Genomic DNA, 22,830 nt, shown 5'->3' with positions numbered 1-22,830 from the left:
CGCGGAACGGTATAAACGCCTCCCCCAAAAGAAATTCATGAATAGCTGGTTTTTGGTCATTCTGCCTCACAAAAATCGGAATAAAAAGCGATCAAAAAATGTCACGTGCCCGAAAATGTTACCAATAAAAACATCAACTCGTCCCGCAAAAACCAAGACCTCACATGACTCTGTGGACCAGAATATAGAAAAATTATAGCTCTCAAAATGTGGTAACGCAAAAAATATTTTTTGCAATAAAAAGCGTCTTTCAGTGTGTGACGGCTGCCAATCATAAAAATCCGCTAAAAAACCCGCTATAAAAGTAAATCAAACCCCCCTTCATCACCCCCTTAGTTAGGGAAAAATTAAAAAAATGTATTTATTTCCATTTTCCCATTAGGGCTAGGGTTAGAGTTAGGGCTAGGGTTAGGGCTAGGGTTAGGGCTAGGGTTAGGACTAGGGTTAGGGCTAGGGCTAGGGTTAGGGCTAGGGTTAGGGCTAGGGCTAGGGTTAGGGCTAGGGTTAGGGTTAGGGCTAGGGTTAGGGTTAGGGCTAGGGTTAGGGCTAGGGTTAGGGCTAGGGTTAGGGCTAGGGTTAGGGCTAGGGTTAGGGCTAGGGCTAGGGTTAGGGCTAGGGTTAGGGCTAGGGTTAGGATTAGGGTTAGGGCTAGGGTTAGGGCTAGGGCTACAGTTTGGGTTGGGGCTAAAGTTACAGTTAGGGTTTAGATTACATTTACGGTTGGGAATAGGGTTGGGATTAGGGTTAGGGGTGTGTCAGGGTTAGAGGTGTTGTTAGGGTTACTGTTGGGATTAGGGTTAGGGATGTGTTTGGATTAGGGTTTCAGTTATAATTGGGGGGTTTCCACTGTTTAGGCACATCAGGGGCTCTCCGAACGCGACATGGCGTCCGATCTCAATTCCAGCCAATTCTGCGTTGAAAAAGTAAAACAGTGCTTCTTCCCTTCCGAGCTCTCCCGTGTGCCCAAACAGGGGTTTACCCCAACATATGGGGTATCAGCGTACTCAGGACAAATAGGACAACAACTTTTGGGGTCCAATTTCTCCTGCTACCCTTGGGAAAATACAAAACTCGGGGCTAAAACATATTTTTTGTGGGAAAAAAAAAAGATTTTTTATTTTCACGGCTCTGCGTTATAAACTGTAGTGAAACACTTGGGGGTTCAAAGTTCTCACAACACATCTAGATTAGTTCCCTGGGGGGTCTAGTTTCCAATATGGGGTCACTTGTGGGGGGTTTCTACTGTTTAGGTACATTAGGGGTTCTGCAAACGCAATGTGACGTCTGCAGACCATTCCATCTAAGTCTGCATTCCAAATGGCGCTCCTTCTCTTCCGAGCTCTGCCATGCGCTCAAACGTTGGTTTCCCCCAACATACGGGGTATCAGCGTACTCAGGACAAATTGGACAACAACTTTTGGGGTCGAATTTCTCCTCTTACCCTCGGGAAAATACAAAACTGGGGGCTAAAAAATAATTTTGGGGGGAAAGATTTTTTTTTTAATTTTCACGGCTCTGCGTTACAAACTGTAGTGAAACACTTGTGGGTTCAAAGCTATCACAACACATCTAGATGAGTTCCTTAGGGGGTCTAGTTTCCAAAATGGTGTCACTTGTGGGAGGTTTCTACTGTTTAGGTACATTAGGGGCTCTGCAAATGCAATGTGACACCTGCAGACCATTCCATCTAAGTCCTCATTCCAAATGGAGCTCCTTCCCTTCCGAGCCCTCCCATGCGCCCAAACAGTGGTTCCCCCCCACATATGGGGTATCAGCGCACTCAGGACAAATTGGACAACAAATTGTGGGGTCGAATTTCTCCTTTTACCCTCGGGAAAATACAAAACTGGGGGCTAAAAACTAATTTTTGTGGGAAAAAATTTTTGTTTTATTTTTACGGCTCTGCATTATAAACTTCTGTGAAGCACTTGGTGGGTCAAAGTGCTCACCACACCTCTAGATAAGTTCCTTAGGGGGTCTACTTTCCAAAATGGTGTCATTTGTGGGGGGTTTCAATGTTTAGGCACATCAGTGGCTCTTCAAACGCAACATGGCGTCCCATCTCAATTCCTGTCAATTTTGCTTTGAAAAGTCAAACGGCGCTCCTTCCCTTCCGAGCTCTCCCATCCACCCAAACAGTGGTTTACCCCCACATATGGGGTATCCGCGTACTCAGGACAAATTGTACAACAACTTTTGGGGTCCAATTTCTTCTCTTACCCTTGGGAAAATAAAAAATTGGGGGCAAAAAGATAATTTTTGTGAAAAAATATGATTTTTTATTTTTACGGTTCTACATTATAAACTTCTGTGAAGCACTTGGTGGGTCAAAGTGCTCACCACACCTCTAGATAAGTTCCTTAGGGGGTCTACTTTCCAAAATGGTGTCACTTGTGGGGGGTTTCAATGTTTAGGCACATCAGTGGCTCTTCAAACGCAACATGACGTCCCATCTCAATTCCTGTCAATTTTGCATTGAAAAGTCAAACGGCGCTCCTTCCCTTCCGAGCTCTCCCATGCGCCCAAACAGTGGTTTACCCCCACATATGGGCTATCAGCGTACTCAGGACAAATTGTACAACAACCTTTGGGGTCCAATTTCTTCTCTTACCCTTGGGAAAATAAAAAATTGGGGGCGAAAAGATAATTTTTGTGAAAAAATATGATTTTTTATTTTTGCGGTTCTACATTATAAACTTCTGTGAAGCACTTGTTGGGTCAAAGTGCTCACCACACCTCTAGATAAGTTCCTTAGGGGGTCTACTTTCCAAAATGGTGTCACTTGTGGGGGGTTTCAATGTTTAGCCACATCAGGGGCTCTCCAAACGAAACATGGCGTCCCATCTCAATTCCAGTCAATTTTGCATTGAAAAGTCAAATGGCGCTCCTTCGCTTCCGAGCTCTGCCATGCGCCCAAACAGTGGTTTACCCCCACATGTGGGGTATTGGCATACTCAGGACAAATTGTACAACAATGTTTGGGGTCCATTTTCTCCTGTTACCCTTGGTAAAATAAAACAAATTGGAGCTGAATTACATTTTTTGTGAAAAAAAGTTAAATGTTCATTTTTATTTAAACATTCAAAAAATTCCTGTGAAGCACCAGAAGGGTTAATAAACTTCTTGAATATGGTTTTGAGCACCTTGAGGGGTGTAGTTTTTAGAATGGTGTCACACTTGGGTATTTTCTATCATATAGACCCCTCAAAATGACTTCAAATGAGATGTGGTCCCAAAAATAAAATGGTGTTGTAGAAATGAGAAATTGCTGGTCAACTTTTAACCCTTATAACTCCCTAACAAAAAAAAATTTTGGTTCCAAAATTGTGCTGATGTAAAGTAGACATGTGGGAAATGTTACTTATTAAGTATTTTGTGTGACATATCTCTGTGATTTAATTGCATAAAAATTCAAAGTTGGAAAATTGCGAAATTTTCATAATTTTCGCCAAATTTCCGTTTTTTTCACAAATAAACGCAGGTACTATCAAATAATTTTTACCATTGTCATGAAGTACAATATGTCACGAGAAAACAATGTCAGAATCACCAGGATCCATTGAAGCGTTCCAGAGTTATAACCTCATAAAGGGACAGTGGTCAGAATTGTAAAAATTGGCCCGGTCATTAACGTGCAAACCACCCTTGGGGGTAAAGGGGTTAAGACCCGCAATCACTAGCTGTTCTAACACAGCCACAACTTCTCTGCTGCAGTCCAGCTGTTTGCATAAAGCTTAAGACAGAGGTGCAGGGATAGGCTCCTGCCCAGAAGTGCAATTTAAAAGGCATCTCGCAATAGTAGGATCACCTCTATATGGCCATGCAGATAGATCATAGAATGATACCTTCATATCTGAATAGCTCCCAAGAAATCCACATTTTTCTTTTATGCAAATGAGCTGAAAAGATCTGTGCCCGTCTACCCTGGAATCTGCGGTTTGATCACTTTTTTTCCAGAGAAATCCATATTTTTCTAAAAATAAATGAGCTGTTAAGAGCTATGGGCTGGACATAGATCTCCCTGAGAATCTGACTCCAGAGTATATTGTAAGAGGGGGTCGTTACCAGTATGAGACATGTAGATCAGGAGAGCAGATTGTCAGTCGTTACATGTCTCACAGTGGTAATACTTTCTGTAGGCAGATTCTCAGAGGGATCTATGTCCATCCCATAGATCTTAACAGCTAATTTACATATTAGGAAACGTGGATTTCTCTGGAATAAGACATCAGATCGCAGATAACAAGGTATCACTTTATTCAGATTCTATGTGCTTGCCCAGATAGACGGCTTAGGAGGGTTGATCCTACTGACAGAGTCCCTTTAAAATCCCATCTAGTGAATATAAAAAGCCAAAAAGAACACACCCATTACCGTCACTACTTTCACATATGGCCGGGTCACGGGTGACATCCTGAAGGCTCATTACAAAATGATCACAGTTAAGAACATCATGACCTAAGTCTGGAGATAAGAGATCATTGTCCCATCTGTTACCTTCACTGTTGTGAATTCTGTGGCAGAGCTCCCTCCTGTGGTCACAAGTGGTACTTCGGCTGATTCTCTCTGTGAGCTTCCGTTAGTGGAGGAGAGTGGTACTGCGGCTTCTGAGTTTCCTTCCTCAGGTGATGTGGTGAAGTCGTTAGGTGCTGCTCTATTTAACTCCACCTAGTGCTTTGATCCTGGCCTCCAGTCAATGTTCTAGTATTGGACCTGTTTCCTTCTGGATCGTTCCTGTGGCCTGCTGCTCTGCAAAGCTAAGTTTCGCTTTGCTATTTTGTTTGCTGTTTTTTTTCTGTCCAGCTTGTCTATTTGTTTTTTCTTGCTTGCTGGTAGCTCTGGGACGCAGAGGGTGTACCTCCGTGCCGTTAGTTCGGTACGGAGGGTCTTTTTGCCCCTTTGCGTGGTTGTTTGTAGGGTTTTGTGTTGACCGCAAAGTTACCTTTCCTGTCCTGTTTAGTAAGTCGGGCCTCGCTTTGCTAAATCTGTTTCATCTCTACGTTTGTCTTTTCATCTTTACTCACAGTCATTATATGTGGGGGCTGCCTTTTCCTTTGGGGTATTTCTCTGAGGCAAGGTAGGCTTATTTTCTATGTTCAGGCTAGCTAGTTTCTCAGGCTGTGCCGAGTTGCATAGGGAGCGTTAGGCGCAATCCACGGCTGCCTTTAGTGTGTTGGAGAGGATTAGGAATTGCGGTCAGCAGAGTTTCCACGTCTCAGAGCTCGTTCTTTGTTTTTGGGTTATTGTCAGATCACTGTATGTGCTCTGACCTCTATGTCCCTTGTGGTACTGAATTATCTCATCACAACAGTACTGGAGGCCTAAGTACTAATGATTCTCAATAGAGGGAAAAAATAAGTTCTGAGACCATTTTTTTTTTCTCTGCACTGTGTTTTGCCTTTTTTTTTCCCTAGACATTTGGGTGGTTCAGTACACAGGTGTAGCGATGGACATTAAAGGTCTGTCTTCATGTGTGGATCAGCTCTCGGCAAGAGTACAAGAGATTCAAGACACTTTTGATCAGAAATCTATATTAGAACCAAGAATTCCTATTCCTGATTTGTTTTTTGGAGCTAGAACTAAATTTCTGAGTTCCAAAAATAATTGTAAACTATTTCTGGCCTTGAAACCTCGCTCCTCTGTTGACCCAGTTCAACAAGTTTTGATTATTATTTCTTTTTTACGTGGCGACCCTCAGGACTGGGCATTTTCTCTTGCGCCAGGAGATCCTGCATTAAGTAATATCGATGCGTTTTTCCTGGCACTCGGATTGCTGTACGATGAACCTAATTCAGTGAATCAGGCAGAGAAGAATTTGCTGGTTCTGTGTCAGGGTCAGGATGAGATAGAGGTATATTGTCAGAAATTTAGAAAGTGGTCCGTACTCACTCAATGGAATGAAGGTGCGCTCGTAGCTATTTTCAGAAAGGGTCTCTCTGAAGCCCTTAAGGATGTCATGGTGGGATTTCCTATGCCTGCTGGTTTGAATGAGTCTATGTCTTTGGCTATTCAGATCGGTCGACGCTTGCGTGAGCGTAAATCTGTGCACCATTTGGCGTTATTACCTGAGCTTAAACCTGAGCCTATGCAGTGCGATAGGACTTTGACCAGAGTTGAACGGCAAGAACACAGACGTCTAAATGGGCTGTGTTTCTACTGTGGTGATTCCACTCATGCTATCTCTGATTGTCCTAAGCGCACTAAGCGGTTCGCTAGGTCTGCCACCATTGGTACGGTACAGTCAAAATTTCTTTTGTCCGTTACCTTGATCTGCTCTTTGTCATCGTATTCTGTCATGGCATTTGTGGATTCAGGCGCTGCCCTGAATTTGATAGACTTGGAGTATGCTAGGCGTTGTGGGTTTTTCTTGGAGCCCTTGCAGTGTCCTATTCCATTGAGAGGAATTGATGCTACGCCTTTGGCCAAGAATAAGCCTCAGTACTGGACCCAGCTGACCATGTGCATGGCTCCTGCACATCAGGAGGTTATTCGCTTTCTGGTGTTGCATAATCTGCATGATGTGGTCGTGTTGGGGTTGCCATGGCTACAAGTCCATAATCCAGTATTAGATTGGAAATCCATGTCTGTGTCCAGCTGGGGTTGTAAGGGGGTACATGGTGATGTCCCATTTCTGACTATTTCGTCATCCACCCTTTCTGAGGTTCCAGAGTTCTTGTCTGATTACCGGGATGTATTTGATGAGCCCAAGTCCGATACCCTACCTCCGCATAGGGATTGTGATTGTGCTATCGATTTGATTCCTGGTAGTAAATTCCCAAAAGGTCGACTGTTTAATTTGTCTGTGCCTGAGCATGCCGCTATGCGGAGTTATGTGAAGGAGTCCTTGGAGAAGGGGCATATTCGCCCATCATCGTCGCCATTAGGAGCAGGGTTCTTTTTTGTAGCCAAGAAGGATGGTTCGCTGAGACCTTGTATAGATTACCGCCTTCTAAATAAAATCACGGTTAAGTTTCAGTACCCCTTGCCGTTGTTATCTGATTTGTTTGCTCGGATTAAGGGGGCCAGTTGGTTCACCAAGATAGATCTTCGTGGTGCGTATAATCTTGTGCGTATTAAGCGAGGCGATGAATGGAAAACTGCATTTAATACGCCCGAGGGCCATTTTGAGTATCTAGTAATGCCATTCGGACTTGCCAATGCTCCATCAGTGTTTCAGTCCTTTATGCATGACATCTTCCGAGAGTACCTGGATAAATTCCTGATTGTGTACTTGGATGACATTTTGATCTTCTCGGATGATTGGGAGTCTCATGTGAAGCAGGTCAGAACGGTGTTTCAGGTCCTGCGCGCTAATTCTTTGTGAAGGGATCAAAGTGTCTCTTTGGTGTTCAGAAGGTTTCATTTTTGGGGTTCATCTTTTCCCCTTCTACTATCGAGATGGACCCTGTTAAGGTCCAAGCCATCCATGATTGGACTCAGCCGACATCTCTGAAAAGTCTGCAAAAGTTCCTGGGCTTTGCTAATTTTTATCGTCGCTTCATCTGCAATTTTTCTAGTATTGCTAAACCATTGACCGATTTGACCAAGAAGGGTGCTGATGTGGTCAATTGGTCTTCTGCTGCTGTGGAAGCTTTTCAAGAGTTGAAGCGTCGTTTTTCTTCTGCCCCTGTGTTGTGTCAACCAGATGTTTCGCTTCCATTCCAGGTCGAGGTTGATGCTTCTGAGATTGGAGCAGGGGCTGTTTTGTCGCAGAGAAGTTCTGATTGCTCGGTGATGAAACCATGCGCCTTCTTTTCCAGGAAGTTTTCGCCTGCTGAGCGAAATTATGATGTGGGCAATCGAGAGTTACTGGCCATGAAGTGGGCATTCGAGGAGTGGCGTCATTGGCTTGAAGGAGCTAAGCATCGCGTGGTGGTCTTGACTGATCATAAGAACTTGACTTATCTCGAGTCTGCCAAGCGGTTGAATGCCAGACAGGCTCGTTGGTCGCTGTTTTTTGCCCGTTTTGACTTTGTGATTTTGTACCTTCCGGGCTCTAAAAATGTGAAGGCGGATGCTCTGTCTAGGAGTTTTGTGCCCGACTCTCCGGGTTTATCTGAGCCGGCGGGTATCCTCAAAGAGGGAGTAATTGTGTCTGCCATCTCCCCTGATTTGCGGCGGGTGCTGCAAAAATTTCAGGCTAATAAACCTGATCGTTGCCCAGCGGAGAAACTGTTTGTCCCTGATAGGTGGACGAATAAAGTTATCTCTGAGGTTCATTGTTCGGTGTTGGCTGGTCATCCTGGAATCTTTGGTACCAGAGAGTTGGTGGCTAGATCCTTTTGGTGGCCATCTCTATCGCGGGATGTGCGTTCTTTTGTGCAGTCCTGTGGGATTTGTGCTCGGGCTAAGCCCTGCTGTTCTCGTGCCAGTGGGTTGCTTTTGCCCTTGCCGGTCCCGAAGAGGCCTTGGACACATATCTCTATGGATTTTATTTCAGATCTTCCTGTCTCTCAAAAGATGTCAGTCATTTGGGTGGTCTGTGATCGCTTCTCTAAGATGGTCCATTTGGTACCCTTGTCTAAATTACCTTCCTCCTCTGATTTGGTGCCATTGTTCTTCCAGCATGTGGTTCGTTTACATGGCATTCCAGAGAATATCGTTTCTGACAGAGGTTCCCAGTTTGTTTCGAGGTTTTGGCGAGCCTTTTGTGGTAGGATGGGCATTGACTTGTCTTTTTCCTCGGCTTTCCATCCTCAGACTAATGGCCAGACCGAACGAACCAATCAGACCTTGGAAACATATCTGAGATGCTTTGTTTCTGCTGATCAGGATGACTGGGTGTCCTTTTTGCCTTTGGCTGAGTTCGCCCTTAATAATCGGGCCAGCTCGGCTACCTTGGTTTCACCGTTTTTCTGCAACTCTGGGTTCCATCCTCGTTTCTCTTCAGGGCAGGTTCAGTCTTCGGACTGTCCTGGTGTGGATACTGTGGTGGACAGGTTGCAGCAGATTTGGACTCATGTAGTGGACAATTTGACCTTGTCCCAGGAGAAGGCTCAACGTTTCGCTAATCGCAGACGCTGTGTGGGTCCCCGACTTCGTGTTGGGGATTTGGTTTGGTTATCTTCTCGTCATATTCCTATGAAGCTTTCCTCTCCTAAGTTTAAACCTCGTTTCATTGGTCCGTATAGGATTTCTGAGGTTCTTAATCCTGTGTCTTTTCGTCTGACCCTTCCAGATTCTTTTTCCATACATAACGTATTTTATAGGTCATTGTTGCAGAGATACGTGGCACCTATGGTTCCATCTGTTGATCCTCCTGCCCCGGTTTTGGTGGAGGGGGAGTTGGAGTATATTGTGGAGAAGATTTTGGATTCTCGTCTTTCAAGACGGAAACTCCAGTATCTGGTTAAGTGGAAGGGTTATGCTCAGGAAGATAATTCCTGGGTCTTTGCTTCTGATGTCCATGCTCCCGATCTTGTTCGTGCCTTTCATATGGCTCATCCTGGGGGCTCTGGTGAGGGTTCGGTGACCCCTCCCCAAGGGGGGGGTACTGTTGTGAATTCTGTGGCAGAGCTCCCTCCTGTGGTCACAAGTGGTACTTCGGCTGATTCTCTCTGTGAGCTTCCGTTAGTGGAGGAGAGTGGTACTGCGGCTTCTGAGTTTCCTTCCTCAGGTGATATGGTGAAGTCGTTAGGTGCTGCTCTATTTAACTCCACCTAGTGCTTTGATCCTGGCCTCCAGTCAATGTTCTAGTATTGGACCTGTTTCCTTCTGGATCGTTCCTGTGGCCTGCTGCTCTGCATAGCTAAGTTTCGCTTTGCTATTTTGTTTGCTGTTTTTTTTCTGTCCAGCTTGTCTATTTGTTTTTTCTTGCTTGCTGGTAGCTCTGGGACGCAGAGGGTGTACCTCCGTGCCGTTAGTTCGGTACGGAGGGTCTTTTTGCCCCTTTGCGTGGTTGTTTGTAGGGTTTTGTGTTGACCGCAAAGTTACCTTTCCTGTCCTCGCTCTGTTTAGTAAGTCGGGCCTCGCTTTGCTAAATCTGTTTCATCTCTACGTTTGTCTTTTCATCTTTACTCACAGTCATTATATGTGGGGGCTGCCTTTTCCTTTGGGGTATCTCTCTGAGGCAAGGTAGGCTTATTTTCTATCTTCAGGCTAGCTAGTTTCTCAGGCTGTGCCGAGTTGCATAGGGAGCGTTAGGCGCAATCCACGGCTGCCTTTAGTGTGTTGGAGAGGATTAGGGATTGCGGTCAGCAGAGTTCCCACGTCTCAGAGCTCGTTCTATGTTTTTGGGTTATTGTCAGATCACTGTATGTGCTCTGACTTCTATGTCCATTGTGGTACTGAATTATCTCATCACAACACTTCACACCTGCCATATAGTGACACCATCTGTGAGAAACCCAAATAACCATCACTCCAAAATGCTTGAAATAACACGAGTCTTATCATTTGTAGTCCACATGAATGTTTTATACTTTTTTTTCATTGCACAATGACTAAGGCAGCACGACCGTTGAAATGTGTATGATTTTAAATGCACTTTAAGCCTGTGACTGTCACTGGTAGGAATCACCCTTTGTGTGTCTCTGGATAGAAAGATGGATTTTGGACTTATGTGCTTTTAATGAAAATGGAATAAAAGTTAATATAACTACTATAATACTGCCCCTATGTACAAGAATATAACTACTATAATACTGCTCCTATGTACAAGAATATAACTACTATAATACTGCCCCTATGTACAAGAATATAACTACTATAATACTGCCCCTATGTACAAGAATATACCTACTATAATACTGCTCCCTATGTACAAGAATATAACTACTATAATACTGCCCCTATGTACAAGAATATAACTACATCTGTCACCATAATATCATTACACCATTAATATTAAATATAATGATGATGACGCAGTTTTCATTTCACATTCTGTATTTATTGGTGAAGCAGGACACATTTTGTTTTATTTTGCTTTGTTTCGGTTCTCATTATGTCTCCCTTGTATCCAGGCCTCCCATATTCTGTTACTCCTCATCACTGCAGTCCTGGTCTCCAGATATGAGAGAGCACCTTACGGAGCTTTTCCAGGGGTAAAAACCAGCTTATATCTTCATACGTAGTGAAATTCCTTCTAGGAAAAATTAGCTGTGGACGTAAACAGTTAGAGGTTTATTTGATGAGATCGCAGAACATTTATTCTGTTTTGAAGCCAGAGGAAATAGAAAGCGATCACCAGAACAGAGCAATGACGTCTGCAGAACCCGGCAATGTACAAGACTCATCAGACCCCAGACACTACCCGGCAGAGGACGCACAGTGCCGAGAACATATAGGCAGAAGTCAGGCTGCACCCAGTATACATGGAAAAGGTCAGGCAGTACCAGCATATATAGGCAGAGGTCAGGCAGTACCCAGTATACATGGAAAAGGTCAGGCAGTACCAGCATATATAGGCAGAGGTCAGGCAGTACCCAGTATACGTGGGCAGAGGTAGGCAGTACCCAGCATATATAGGCCGAGGTCAGGCAGTACACAGTATACATGGGCAGAGGTAGGCAGTACCCAGCATATATAGGCAGAGGTCAGGCAGTACACAGTATACATGGGCAGAGGTCAGGCAGTACTCAGCATATATAAGCAGAGGTCAGTCAGTACCTAGTATGCATGGGCAGAGGTCAGGCAGCACCCAGTATACATGGGCAGAGATCAGGCAGTACCCAGTATACATGGGCAGAGATCAGGCAGTACACAGTATACATGGGCAAAGCTTACAGTATATAGGACAACTCTTTACCATGATGATGCCAGTACTCTGTACTCCTCCTTCTAGACCTGTCCTCTGCTTTTGACACAGTTGACCACTGCCTCCTACTACAGATCCTCTCCTCCTTTGGCATCAAAGACCTCGCCCTATCCTGGATCTCCTCGTACCTTTCCAACCGCACATTCAGCCTCTCCCACTCCCACACTACCTCCTCATCCCACCCTCTCTCCGTTGGAGTCCCCCAAGGCTCTGTTCCAGGACCCCTACTCTTCTCAATCTAAACACTCGGCCTGGGACAACTAATAAAGCCTCATGGATTCAAGTACCACCTTTATGCTGATGACACTCAGATCTACCTCTCTGGCCCAGACGTCACCGCTCTGCTGTCCAGAATCCCAGAGTGTCTATCAGCGATATCCTCCTCCTTCTCCTCTCGCTTCATTAAACTCAATGTGGACAAATCTGAACTCATCATCTTTCCTCCATCTCATAGATCTTCCTTACCTGACCTATCTATCGCAATCAATGACATCATGCTTTCCCCCGTACCGGAAGTCCGCTGCCTCGGAGTAACCCTTGACTCTGCCCTTTCCTTCAAACAGCACATCCAAGCTCTGTCCACCTCCTGTTGTCTCCAGCTCAAAACTATCTCCAGAATCCGTCCTTTCCTCAATCTACTAAAATGCTTGTGCATGCCCTCATCATCTCCCGCCTTGACTACTGCAACATCCTTTTATGTGGCCTCCCTGCTAACACCCTTGCACCTCTCCAGTCCATCCTTAACTCTGCTGCCCGACTAATTCATCTCTCTCCTCGCTACTCCTCCGCTTCCCCCCTCTGCAAATCTCTTCACTGGCTCCCATTCCCTCAGCGTATCCATATCAAATTACTAATACTGACCTACAAAGCCATCCACAACCTGTCTCCTCCATATATCTCTGAACTAATCTCCCGATATCTTCCCTCACGTAATCTCCGGTCCTCCCAAGACCTCCTTCTCTCCTCCACACTTATTCGCTGCTTACCCAACAGCCTCCAAGACTTCTCCCGAATATCCCCCATCCTCTGGAATTCTCTGCCCCAACACGTCCGACTATCAAACACATTCAGATCCTTCAGACGGAACCTGAAAACCCATCTCTTCAGGAAAGCCTACAGCCTGCACTGACCCCGCTGCCTCCTCACCAGTACCGGAGCTACCGCCTCACCATCACAGGAGCTGCTGCACCCCTCAACCTACTGTCTCCATCCCCACCATCCTGTAGAATGTAAGCCCGCAAGGGCAGGGTCCTCGCCCCTCTGTATCAGTCTGTCATTGTTAGTTTACTGTAAGTGATATCTGTAATTTGTATGTAACCCCTTCTCATGTACAGCACCATGGAATCAATAAATAATAATAATAATAATTTACATCCTCAAAGAATGGTGGTACTCAAATTAGAATGACAAGGTAAGTTACTGCCCAACCTACTCCCCCAGCACAGCACCAACATGTAGCAATAGCTCCAGACCGTCACCATGATAGATACCTGTAATACGCCACTGGCTGCCATATTACGACACACAGACAGAAGCGGGCAGCGCCCTCCGAGCAGTATTATAGGAATATCCATTATCACCGCAGAACTGCGCACCTCATATAGCGCCATAGCACAGTCCACACATACACAGACTTACGTGCTGCGGTTTGACCCCACTTTTCAGTGATGATACAATAGTCTCAGAGATGAAAATGGATCCGGTTTTATTGTCCTCCTTCTGCAGGAAGAAACAAATATTAAAGTACCGTATAATGAGACTGATAGACAATGGTCTTAATCAGGGGTGTCAAACTGCATTCCTCAAGGGCTGCAAACAGGTCATGTTTTCAGGATTTCCTTGTACTGCACAGGTGATAATTTAATCACCTACACAAATAATGAGTTGGTGATTAAATTATCACCTGTGCAGTACAAGGAAATCCTGAAAACATGACCTGTTTGCAGCCCTCAAGGAATGCAGTTTGACACCCCTGGTCTTAATTGCTCCACTAGTTGTCCTCTAATGCCCCGAGTTACCTGTACCAAGTAATTTCTAGAATTCCAGCAGTCAAAGCTGGCCTTCCACATTCAACAGCGGTTTGCTAAACACAAATAGCTGGCAACACACACACCCAGCTCCCCCAAACACATGAACGGCTGAGCACTACTGTGAGTCCCATGGGGAGAGGGGAGAGAGGAGAGAGTCGCTGCCAGACACACCTGGCGGCTGCTTATCTCTCCTGCAAAGCAGAGTCAGGTGCTTGGATTGTTATCTCCACAGAAAACATCTTTCTGGGCAGAGTTGGGAAGCCCCATACACATTAGATGGTTAGTCGACCCTGCAGATATTGGGAGGATTAGACTAACTTTAATGAGTAACTAAACTTTTAATCATTGTATAAATATGAATTTTTGTAATATACTTAATGACCCTATTTTGCTTCCTACTTTCCCAAACAACATGCTGTACCACTGTATCCATGCTCAGTTCACACTCCTTTAAAAGCTTCTTTCAATTGCTGCTCAGCAAGATCCACACACTACAGACAAACAGTCTGGGTAAATGATTTCTGCTGTTTGAATAATTAGGCTATAGAAGACAAAATACTTGCAAAAATAATTATGTTATTATTGTAATTTATTCAAATTAATTTCTATATCTAAATATTAATATGAAGGGAAAATTCCTGTACACAGACTGTTTGAATATTGTAACAAATAAATTTAAAAAAAAGTGTTTCGCTACAATGCTTCATCAGAGTCCCCAAAAAAGCAACGTAGCGAAACACACGTTGAGAGTGGTGGTGATGGGTATCAGGCCATACAATGCTACTCGGTCAGAATCAATTGATTATTTTTGGTGTCATTTCTTTCAGTTACTTTTTTTTAGACTGTTTCAAGTAGTAATTGCTCACTGTGACAATAATAAAAACTGAATTAAATGACACTCGGGATAATCAATTCACTCCGTGTGTTTCGCTATGCTGCTTTGTCAGAGTCTCTGACAAAGCAACATAGCAAAAAGCACATTTTATAATTTTTAGTTTTCTTTCCAGAATATTCAAACAGTCTGTATACAGAAATTTTCCTTTCATATTTATAACTAGTATAGAAATAAATATCGATAACAATATAATTAGTTTTGCAATTATTTTGTCCTTTTTTTTTTTACTTTTTTTGTTTTTTTGTCCTATTTTTTTTTTCTGTCTAAGCCTGGATTAACAATATTTGTAGATTATGGATGCATTTTCTCATACTGAGTGAAATGATACCTGAGTGATGAAATCTGTCTTGTGGTTGTTGTTATTTTCAGCTTTGAGTTAAAGATATGCCCGTGTTCCTGCATTTACTGATTCTGGCCTATCGCTCTGGACATTTCAAGAGGGACACGAGGAGATCGTGTGGAGTGATGGCCAAATATTTGTGCAGTCACGTTCAGAAGATGATGGTGTGCTACGTCAATTAGAGTCTCAAGGGGTTAATGATGATGAGACAGTTGACAACAAGTGATATTAAGTAATGAAGATTAAGCACAAAAATTCATAGTTCTCTGCACTGACTAGAGCCAAGTACTGCAGTGCGCCTGCGCCGAAGCATTATGAACTTTCCCGATGCCTGCGTTCTGCAGTACTTTGCACTGCGCTCATCAGAGCACAGAATTACGCCTGCGCCGGAGCGCTATGTCGGGGCGACTGTCTGCATGATGTAGAGACGCGTCATCCACACATCATCCACCTAGCATATTAACTTGTCTGGGTGATTTGGTGCCCAAAAAAAAAAAGTTGATCACAGTCTTAATATCTGTTTATCCATGTGAAGTAAAACATGTAAGTAATCAAGTAACGGCTCATGCCCACTTGCGATGAAATCGGACAAATTCAATCCGATAAAAAAATCGGATTGAATTCAGACCAATGTTAATCTAAGATGGTACGTTCATCTGCGTTTTTTTGCCAGCTTGGATCGGATCACGATCGGGCTGGAAAAAAAATCTCAGAATGCCGCAATTATAATCAGAAAATGGATCACATCCCGCAATAAAAGTCAATAGGTGAGGTGAGAAAAAAAATTAAAATCGCACAGCACTCGCACCATGCGAGTGCTGTCCGATTTCTACGCAGCGGTGTCCTTTGAAAAGCCGGCAATTCATATGCGGCTACTCTAAACAACACACTGACGCGTTATAAAAGAAAGAGTAGCTATATACCTACAGAATATATATATATATATATACACAGTATATACACACATACATACACACACATATATATATATATATATATATATATATATATTGCACAGAAAGATAGATAGAAGAATAGCCGTTAATTCATTAGTCGTCATCTGTTAAATCAATGCAGGAGCCGACAGGAGAGAAGAAATAGTCTACATACAGTAAAAAGATGCAGAATACGTAGAAATGTATATGTCAGTGATCGATACAATTAGTAGTGTGTGTGCAAATTAGGGGACATGTATGTAATTAATAAAAGATTATTTTGGGGTGAAAAACTGGCGTGGGTTCTAGCACAATTTTTAAAACCAGAGATGGAAAGCCAGCGACTGGGTGCCGATGTTTCTAGACTGGGAAGGGGTTAATACCCATGGATCTTCCCGGCTATGAATATCAGCCCGCAGCTGTATATTTAGCCTTTACCGGCTATCAAAATAGGGGCACCCCCCAAAAAAACGACGTGGGACCCCCTATAATTAATAACCAGAAAAGGCTATGCAGACAGCTGTGGGCTGATATTCATAGCCCAGAAAGGGGCCATGGATATTGCCCCCCCCCTCCGGCTACAAATATCAGTACTCAGCTGCCCCCCGACACTTGTCCTCTCTCTTCCCATTGCCCTGTAGTGGTGGCAAGTGGTGGTGATAGGGGGTTAATGTCACCTTTGGATTGTAAGGTGACATCAAGCCCATCTTAGTAATGGAGAGGTGTCAATAAGACACCTATGCATTACTAATCCTATAGTTGGTAATGGGTTAAAAAAAAGACACAGCCAGAAAAAAAGTGTTTTAATGAAATAAATCCCTAAACACAGTTTGCCATCTTTATTAAACAGCTAATCCATGTGAGGCCCTCAATCTCCTGTAAAAAAATAAAAAATAACAAACCAACAATATACAATACCTTTCCGTCGATGTGTCCTACGCAGTAATCCATGTCTGGGGGATATACAGGTTGTAACCAGGACGGTGCTAAGATGTTACCGCCCCAGCTGCAAACTACTGGGGGAATGAGGAGATGATACCGCGCAGCATCAGTGACTACCGGTGACATCACTGTTGCTGCCTTCGCTGCCGGCCTGACCCACGCTGAACTGTGTAGCTTGGCAAAAAAGCCTGTTCATTTTCCCATGCTGCTTGGCACAAGCAAGGGAGACCAATTTGTTCGTCGAGTTGGCACGATTCCAGCGATAGCAGATTTTTATTTTATGCTTTGCTATTTTTACACACCAAAAACATTATTTTACAAAAATTCATTTGTTTTTTTGCATCATCATATTCTGAGAGCTGTAACTTTTTTATTTTTTTGCCTAATTAACCTTATTATGGCTTATTTTTTTGCGGGACGGTTTGGCATTTTCATTTATACTATTTTTTTTTTTTTTACATATGACTTTTTGATCACTTTTTACTCACTTTTTTATCAGTCACTATGACGAAGAAGCTACAGGTCCTTCTCAAAAAATTAGCATATAGTGTTAAATTTCATTATTTACCATAATGTAATGATTACAATTAAACTTTCATATATTATAGATTCATTATCCACCAACTGAAATTTGTCAGGTCTTTTATTGTTTTAATACTGATGATTTTGGCATACAACTCCTGATAACCCAAAAAACCTGTCTCAATAAATTAGCATATCAAGAAAAGGTTCTCTAAACTACCTATTACCCTAATCTTCTGAATCAACTAATTAACTCTAAACACATGCAAAAGATACCTGAGGCTTTTATAAACTCCCTGCCTGGTTCATTACTCAAAACCCCCATCATGGGTAAGACTAGCGACCTGACAGATGTCAAGAAGGCCATCATTGACACCCTCAAGCAAGAGGGTAAGACCCAGAAAGAAATTTCTCAACAAATAGGCTGTTCCCAGAGTGCTGTATCAAGGCACCTCAATGGTAAGTCTGTTGGAAGGAAACAATGTGGCAGAAAACGCTGTACAACGAGAAGAGGAGACCGGACCCTGAGGAAGATTGTGGAGAAGGACCGATTCCAGACCTTGGGGAACCTGAGGAAGCAGTGGACTGAGTCTGGTGTGGAAACATCCAGAGCCACCGTGCACAGGCGTGTGCAGGAAATGGGCTACAGGAGCCGCATTCCCCAGGTAAAGCCACTTTTGAACCATAAACAGCGGCAGAGGCGCCTGACCTGGGCTACAGAGAAGCAGCACTGGACTGTTGCTAAGTGGTCCCAAGTACTTTTTTCTGATGAAAGCAAATTTTGCATGTCATTCGGAAATCAAGGTGCCAGAGTCTGGAGGAAGACTGGGGAGAAGGAAATGCCAAAATGCCTGAAGTCCAGTGTCAAGTACCCACAGTCAGTGATGGTGTGGGGTGCCATGTCAGCTGCTGGTGTTGGTCCACTGTGTTTCATCAAGGGCAGGGTCAATGCAGCTAGCTATCAGGAGATTTTGGAGCACTTCATGCTTCCATCGGCTGAAATGCTTTATGGAGATGAAGATTTCATTTTTCAGCACGACCTGGCACCTGCTCACAGTGCCAAAACCACTGGTAAATGGTTTACTGACCATGGTATTACTGTGCTCAATTGGCCTGCCAACTCTCCTGACCTGAACCCCATAGAGAATCTGTGGGATATTGTGAAGAGAAAGTTGAGAGACGCAAGACCCAACACTCTGGATGAGCTTAAGGCCGCTATTGAAGCATCCTGGGCCTCCATAACATCTCAGCAGTGTCACAGGCTGATTGCCTCCATGCCACGCCGCATTGAAGCAGTCATTTCTGCCAAAGGATTCCCGACCAAGTATTGAGTGCATAACTGAACATTATTATTTGATGGTTTTTTTGTTTGTTATTAAAAAACACTTTTATTTGATTGGATGGGTGAAATATGCTAATTTATTGAGACAGGTTTTTTGGGTTATCAGGAGTTGTATGCCAAAATCATCAGTATTAAAACAATAAAAAACATGACAAATTTCAGTTGGTGGATAATGAATCTATAATATATGAAAGTTTAATTGTAATCATTACATTATGGTAAATAATGAAATTTAACACTATATGCTAATTTTTTGAGAAGGACCTGTACATTCTTGGCAAGTGTTTTATTTATTTTTTTACGGTGTTTGACAAATGGAATAAATAACATGCCAGTTTTATAGAGTGGGTCGTTCCGGATGTGGCAAAACCAATTATGTGTACATTTCTTGTTTAGTTTATATTTATTATAAATGCTGCGCTTTCAGTGGCGAAATGGCATTCCGTGATGTGTGTGCACTTTTTTGTGTTTTTTACTTTTTTACATGTTTTATTTTACTTTTTTTTTCACTTTTGTACTTCGTCTCACTGTGGGACATGTATAATTTTTACTTTAATTGCAGGTCTCATACACTGCATTACTTGTGTACTGCAGTGCATAAATTTGTCAGTGTGTCACTGACACAGCCTGTGAGTTCCAGCTTATAACACGAAAATATGCCTAACTCTAGGTTTTTTCAGACTTATTTCCTTGTGTGGAAAAAATCTTGCATTTTACAGTACCAGCTTAGAGAATGAGATTTCTAAACTCTCAATCACACGTTGCATTTTTTCTTCCGTTTTTTCTTATTTGAACTTTGTCAATTCTTTTAGTGTTGCAGCATTTTTCACCCATTAAACTGAATGAAAGAAAAAAAAAAATGCTGCAAAAACATGAGTATTGTACGTAGCGTTTTTCGTGCTACCACTCTGGTTTAAGGGTATGTGCACACGTCAGGATTTTTTCCTGACCAAATCCTGAGATTTCTGCCAGAAATCCGCGTTTTTTTTCGTGCGGATTTCTCGCGGAAATTGCGTGTTTTTTGTGCGGATTTTGCGCGGAATTTTTGCGGATTTTTTTTTCCTGATTTTGGCTTAGAAAACCGCAAAAATTCCGGAAAAAGATAGAGCATGTCCGGATTTTTAGCGGTAAGCGTTTTTTTAGCGGAAAAAAATGCTTACATCTGAACAAAAAATCCGGAATGCATTCTAAATGATAGGATGCATAATTTTAGCGTTTTTAATGCGGAATTATAGCGTTTTTATAGCGAAATTCCGCAAAAAAAAACGCTAAAAATCCTGACGTGTCCACATACCCTTAGGGGTAGAATAAAATACTACAAAAATGCATCATGTGAACATACCCTAATTTTGGTTGTGTTCAAGCTGGAAATAAAATACAGGGTGGGCCATGTATATGGATACACCTACATAAAATGGGAATGGTTGGTGATATCAACTTCCTGTTTGTGGCACATTAGTATATGGGGGGGAATCTTTTCAAGATGGGTGGTGACTTTGGCAGCCATTTTGAAGTTGGCCATTTTGGAGAATTTGCAGAATGGGCAAAACAAAAATTGGAACAGGACCCTCAGTTTACACATAACATTATGTTCAGTGATGAGGCAAACTTTTTTGGGTGGGCCATTTATATGGATACAGCTAAATAACATGGGAATGGTGACAGTTTTCCCCCTCCCATATACTAATGTGCCACAAACAAGAAGCTGATATCACCAACCATTCCCATCCCATTTTTATTTAGGTGTATCCATATACATGGCCCACCCTGTAGAATGTCCATAATAACATGGCGACATAATTCATTCTATGGTTCTCCACTTTCAGAATTGCTAGGCAGCATCTATTTGTACAGAGCCGCCCATGAAGATTCTATCTCAACATTCCATGATGACATCACTCATGATGGTCGGCTATTATGACATTATTCATGATGTCGGCTATTATGACATCACTGATTGTCAGCCATTATGACATCACGGAACACTGTCTCTACTTATAGAACTCGCACAGTGTCACGGGTGTCATTGTTTGACTCTATAGCTGGTGAACTGTGCGCACTTGCACTTACTCGCTATGGCTCACTATCTTCTAGATAAACTTCAGGTAGACGCACTATGGGGGATTTTTAACAACAATCGCCCTGAAACTGCGCTTCTACCACCCGATGGCGTCCTCAGCTTCACTCACCGGCTGGTGATGGGGCTAGTAAGGGACTGCCTGACCAAATACTACGAAGGTCATCTCACCTCAGACTATCTGAGAGATTTACCTCAGAACATCAGGACTTCACTACAGCAGGTAAGTGGAGGACGCTCCGCACAAATCTTCTCCATAATAATAGATAATAATGGCGGGATACAAGTTTCTTCTTTCCTCCAATATTAAACACCACTAATCCCCAGATAAGGCGTCATTGTGTCTGCAGACAGAGGAGCAAATGTCACATAAAATGGCCGCCTTCATTGTGACCTTTCTCACCTCAGGATTTTCATTTTTCTTTCTTTTCTTTTTTTATAGGCTGAAACAAGATTTCAAAATGGCGATTTGTCTCCTATTAAGGAACTCGCCCAAAAAGTCCTGTCTGTACTGGAAGGTCCGGCCCGCTCATCGGAACGCCTGGTAAGGAGCCGTCTTCTTCTCTGTCACACGTCCTTGTTTTCTGATCTTCTCCAGATCACCGGTCAGATATCAGAAGAGCTGGTGTTAGATCTTACAGGCCTCCCTGTCAGCTCCGGGCAGGCACAGCAGATTTATGGCTGCTAGTCCCTAATGCTCCCTCCTCGCCTGTGATGGCAGTCTGTATTCTGCAGATGTAGTCACAGCTCAGTGGCGGAACGTCTGTATATCGGCCTCTGTCTATCACTAGGATTACAGGCTTCCTGCTTGTAATGCTGAGATAACAGGCGATATTACAGAAATGTCGTGTCTACAAGTCTCCTATACAGTATATTAATCTGGACTTGTGGAGAGGAGCTGCAGTGTAAAGCAATTCCCTCTAATACTGTAATGAATGAAGGACACGATGTCCCCATGATATAATGAGCGCAGGTAACACGGCTCTGGGGTCACGGTGCAGAGAAGTTTACACTGAACATTTGATTTTTCATTCTTAATTTATCTTATTCCACCAAAATGAGAAAATGAGAAAACATGGCGCATTATCTGTATATTTACAATTGCTGCTCTGTAAATGCAGGTTTAGTGCTCCCTGATTTATGGATTTGGTGATTTAGTGCAATCTTCCAAATATTAAATCTATATATTATTACTATTAGGAAACAGCAGAAGGCGACACCGAAGATGAGCAAAATCTACACCCGAAAATGATCCCTGACCTGAATGCGAGTCAGGTGGAACTGACCAGCGATCTGATCACAGGTAAGCCGATCATCCGACCTTCTAGAAGGGATCTCCAGATATTCTAGAGCACAGGGGACAATGGCGGATTTACTCTACTCTGTGTACAGGGAACCTGCCAGCACATGGTACATGTGAAGTGCTGCTCTGACTGGGCAGTCTATTACCCTCTAATGAAAGGAACCTTTTAGTTTTTAGAAATCCAATATCTCAGGAGAATCTAATGTAGAAGCAATGCACCAAATTGGATGGAAGTGCACTGGGGGCGTGGCAGAAACCGTCTGAGTGCAGTGACACGCCCTCGTGCACTTCCAGGCTAATCTGCATATTGCTGCTCAGCTTGAGCTCTCTCTTCCCATCACTCACATGTACAGTGAGGGTGATGTGCTCCTCTTATTTACAGTCCCCATATAATTAGTAATATCCCCATTTACAGACGGCCGTTATTTCTCCTGTAGATTGCTGTATTGTGTATGTAGGATTGATGTTGTCTAATACATTTTATTTCTTCACTGTTTAATCACTGTTTTAGATCCAACTGTGCTGGCGATTCCTGACAGTGGAATCTATGAGATCCCGGAGATCCAAGAACCTGCCGCTGTGAGTATCCTAGAGGGGATGTCTGTATATCACCAGATCATGGGGTGTGAATGACGCGTCCAGTATTAGCCCCATATAAGGCCGGTTTCACACGTCAGTGGATCCGG

General features: G+C 43.3%; 1 protein-coding gene across 4 annotated transcripts in view; it reads right to left on the bottom strand.

Annotated features, from left to right (window-relative positions):
• DKK3 (dickkopf WNT signaling pathway inhibitor 3) overlaps nucleotides 1-22,830 on the bottom strand; it is a 413,056-nt gene that overhangs the window by 35,361 nt on the left and 354,865 nt on the right. For 2 of the 4 annotated variants that reach the window (XM_069740188.1, XM_069740191.1), the window contains exon 4: nucleotides 13,397-13,477. The exons of the other annotated variants lie outside the window; for them this stretch is intronic. In XM_069740188.1, coding sequence (XP_069596289.1) covers nucleotides 13,397-13,477 — 81 coding nt within the window. The remainder of the gene's footprint in view (nucleotides 1-13,396; nucleotides 13,478-22,830) is intronic. 4 annotated transcript variants of the gene reach the window in all.

Source organism: Ranitomeya imitator, chromosome 9, assembly GCF_032444005.1.
Source record: "Ranitomeya imitator isolate aRanImi1 chromosome 9, aRanImi1.pri, whole genome shotgun sequence".
Taxonomy (NCBI): domain Eukaryota; kingdom Metazoa; phylum Chordata; class Amphibia; order Anura; family Dendrobatidae; genus Ranitomeya; species Ranitomeya imitator.
This window is presented reverse-complemented; position numbering and strand designations above follow the sequence as displayed.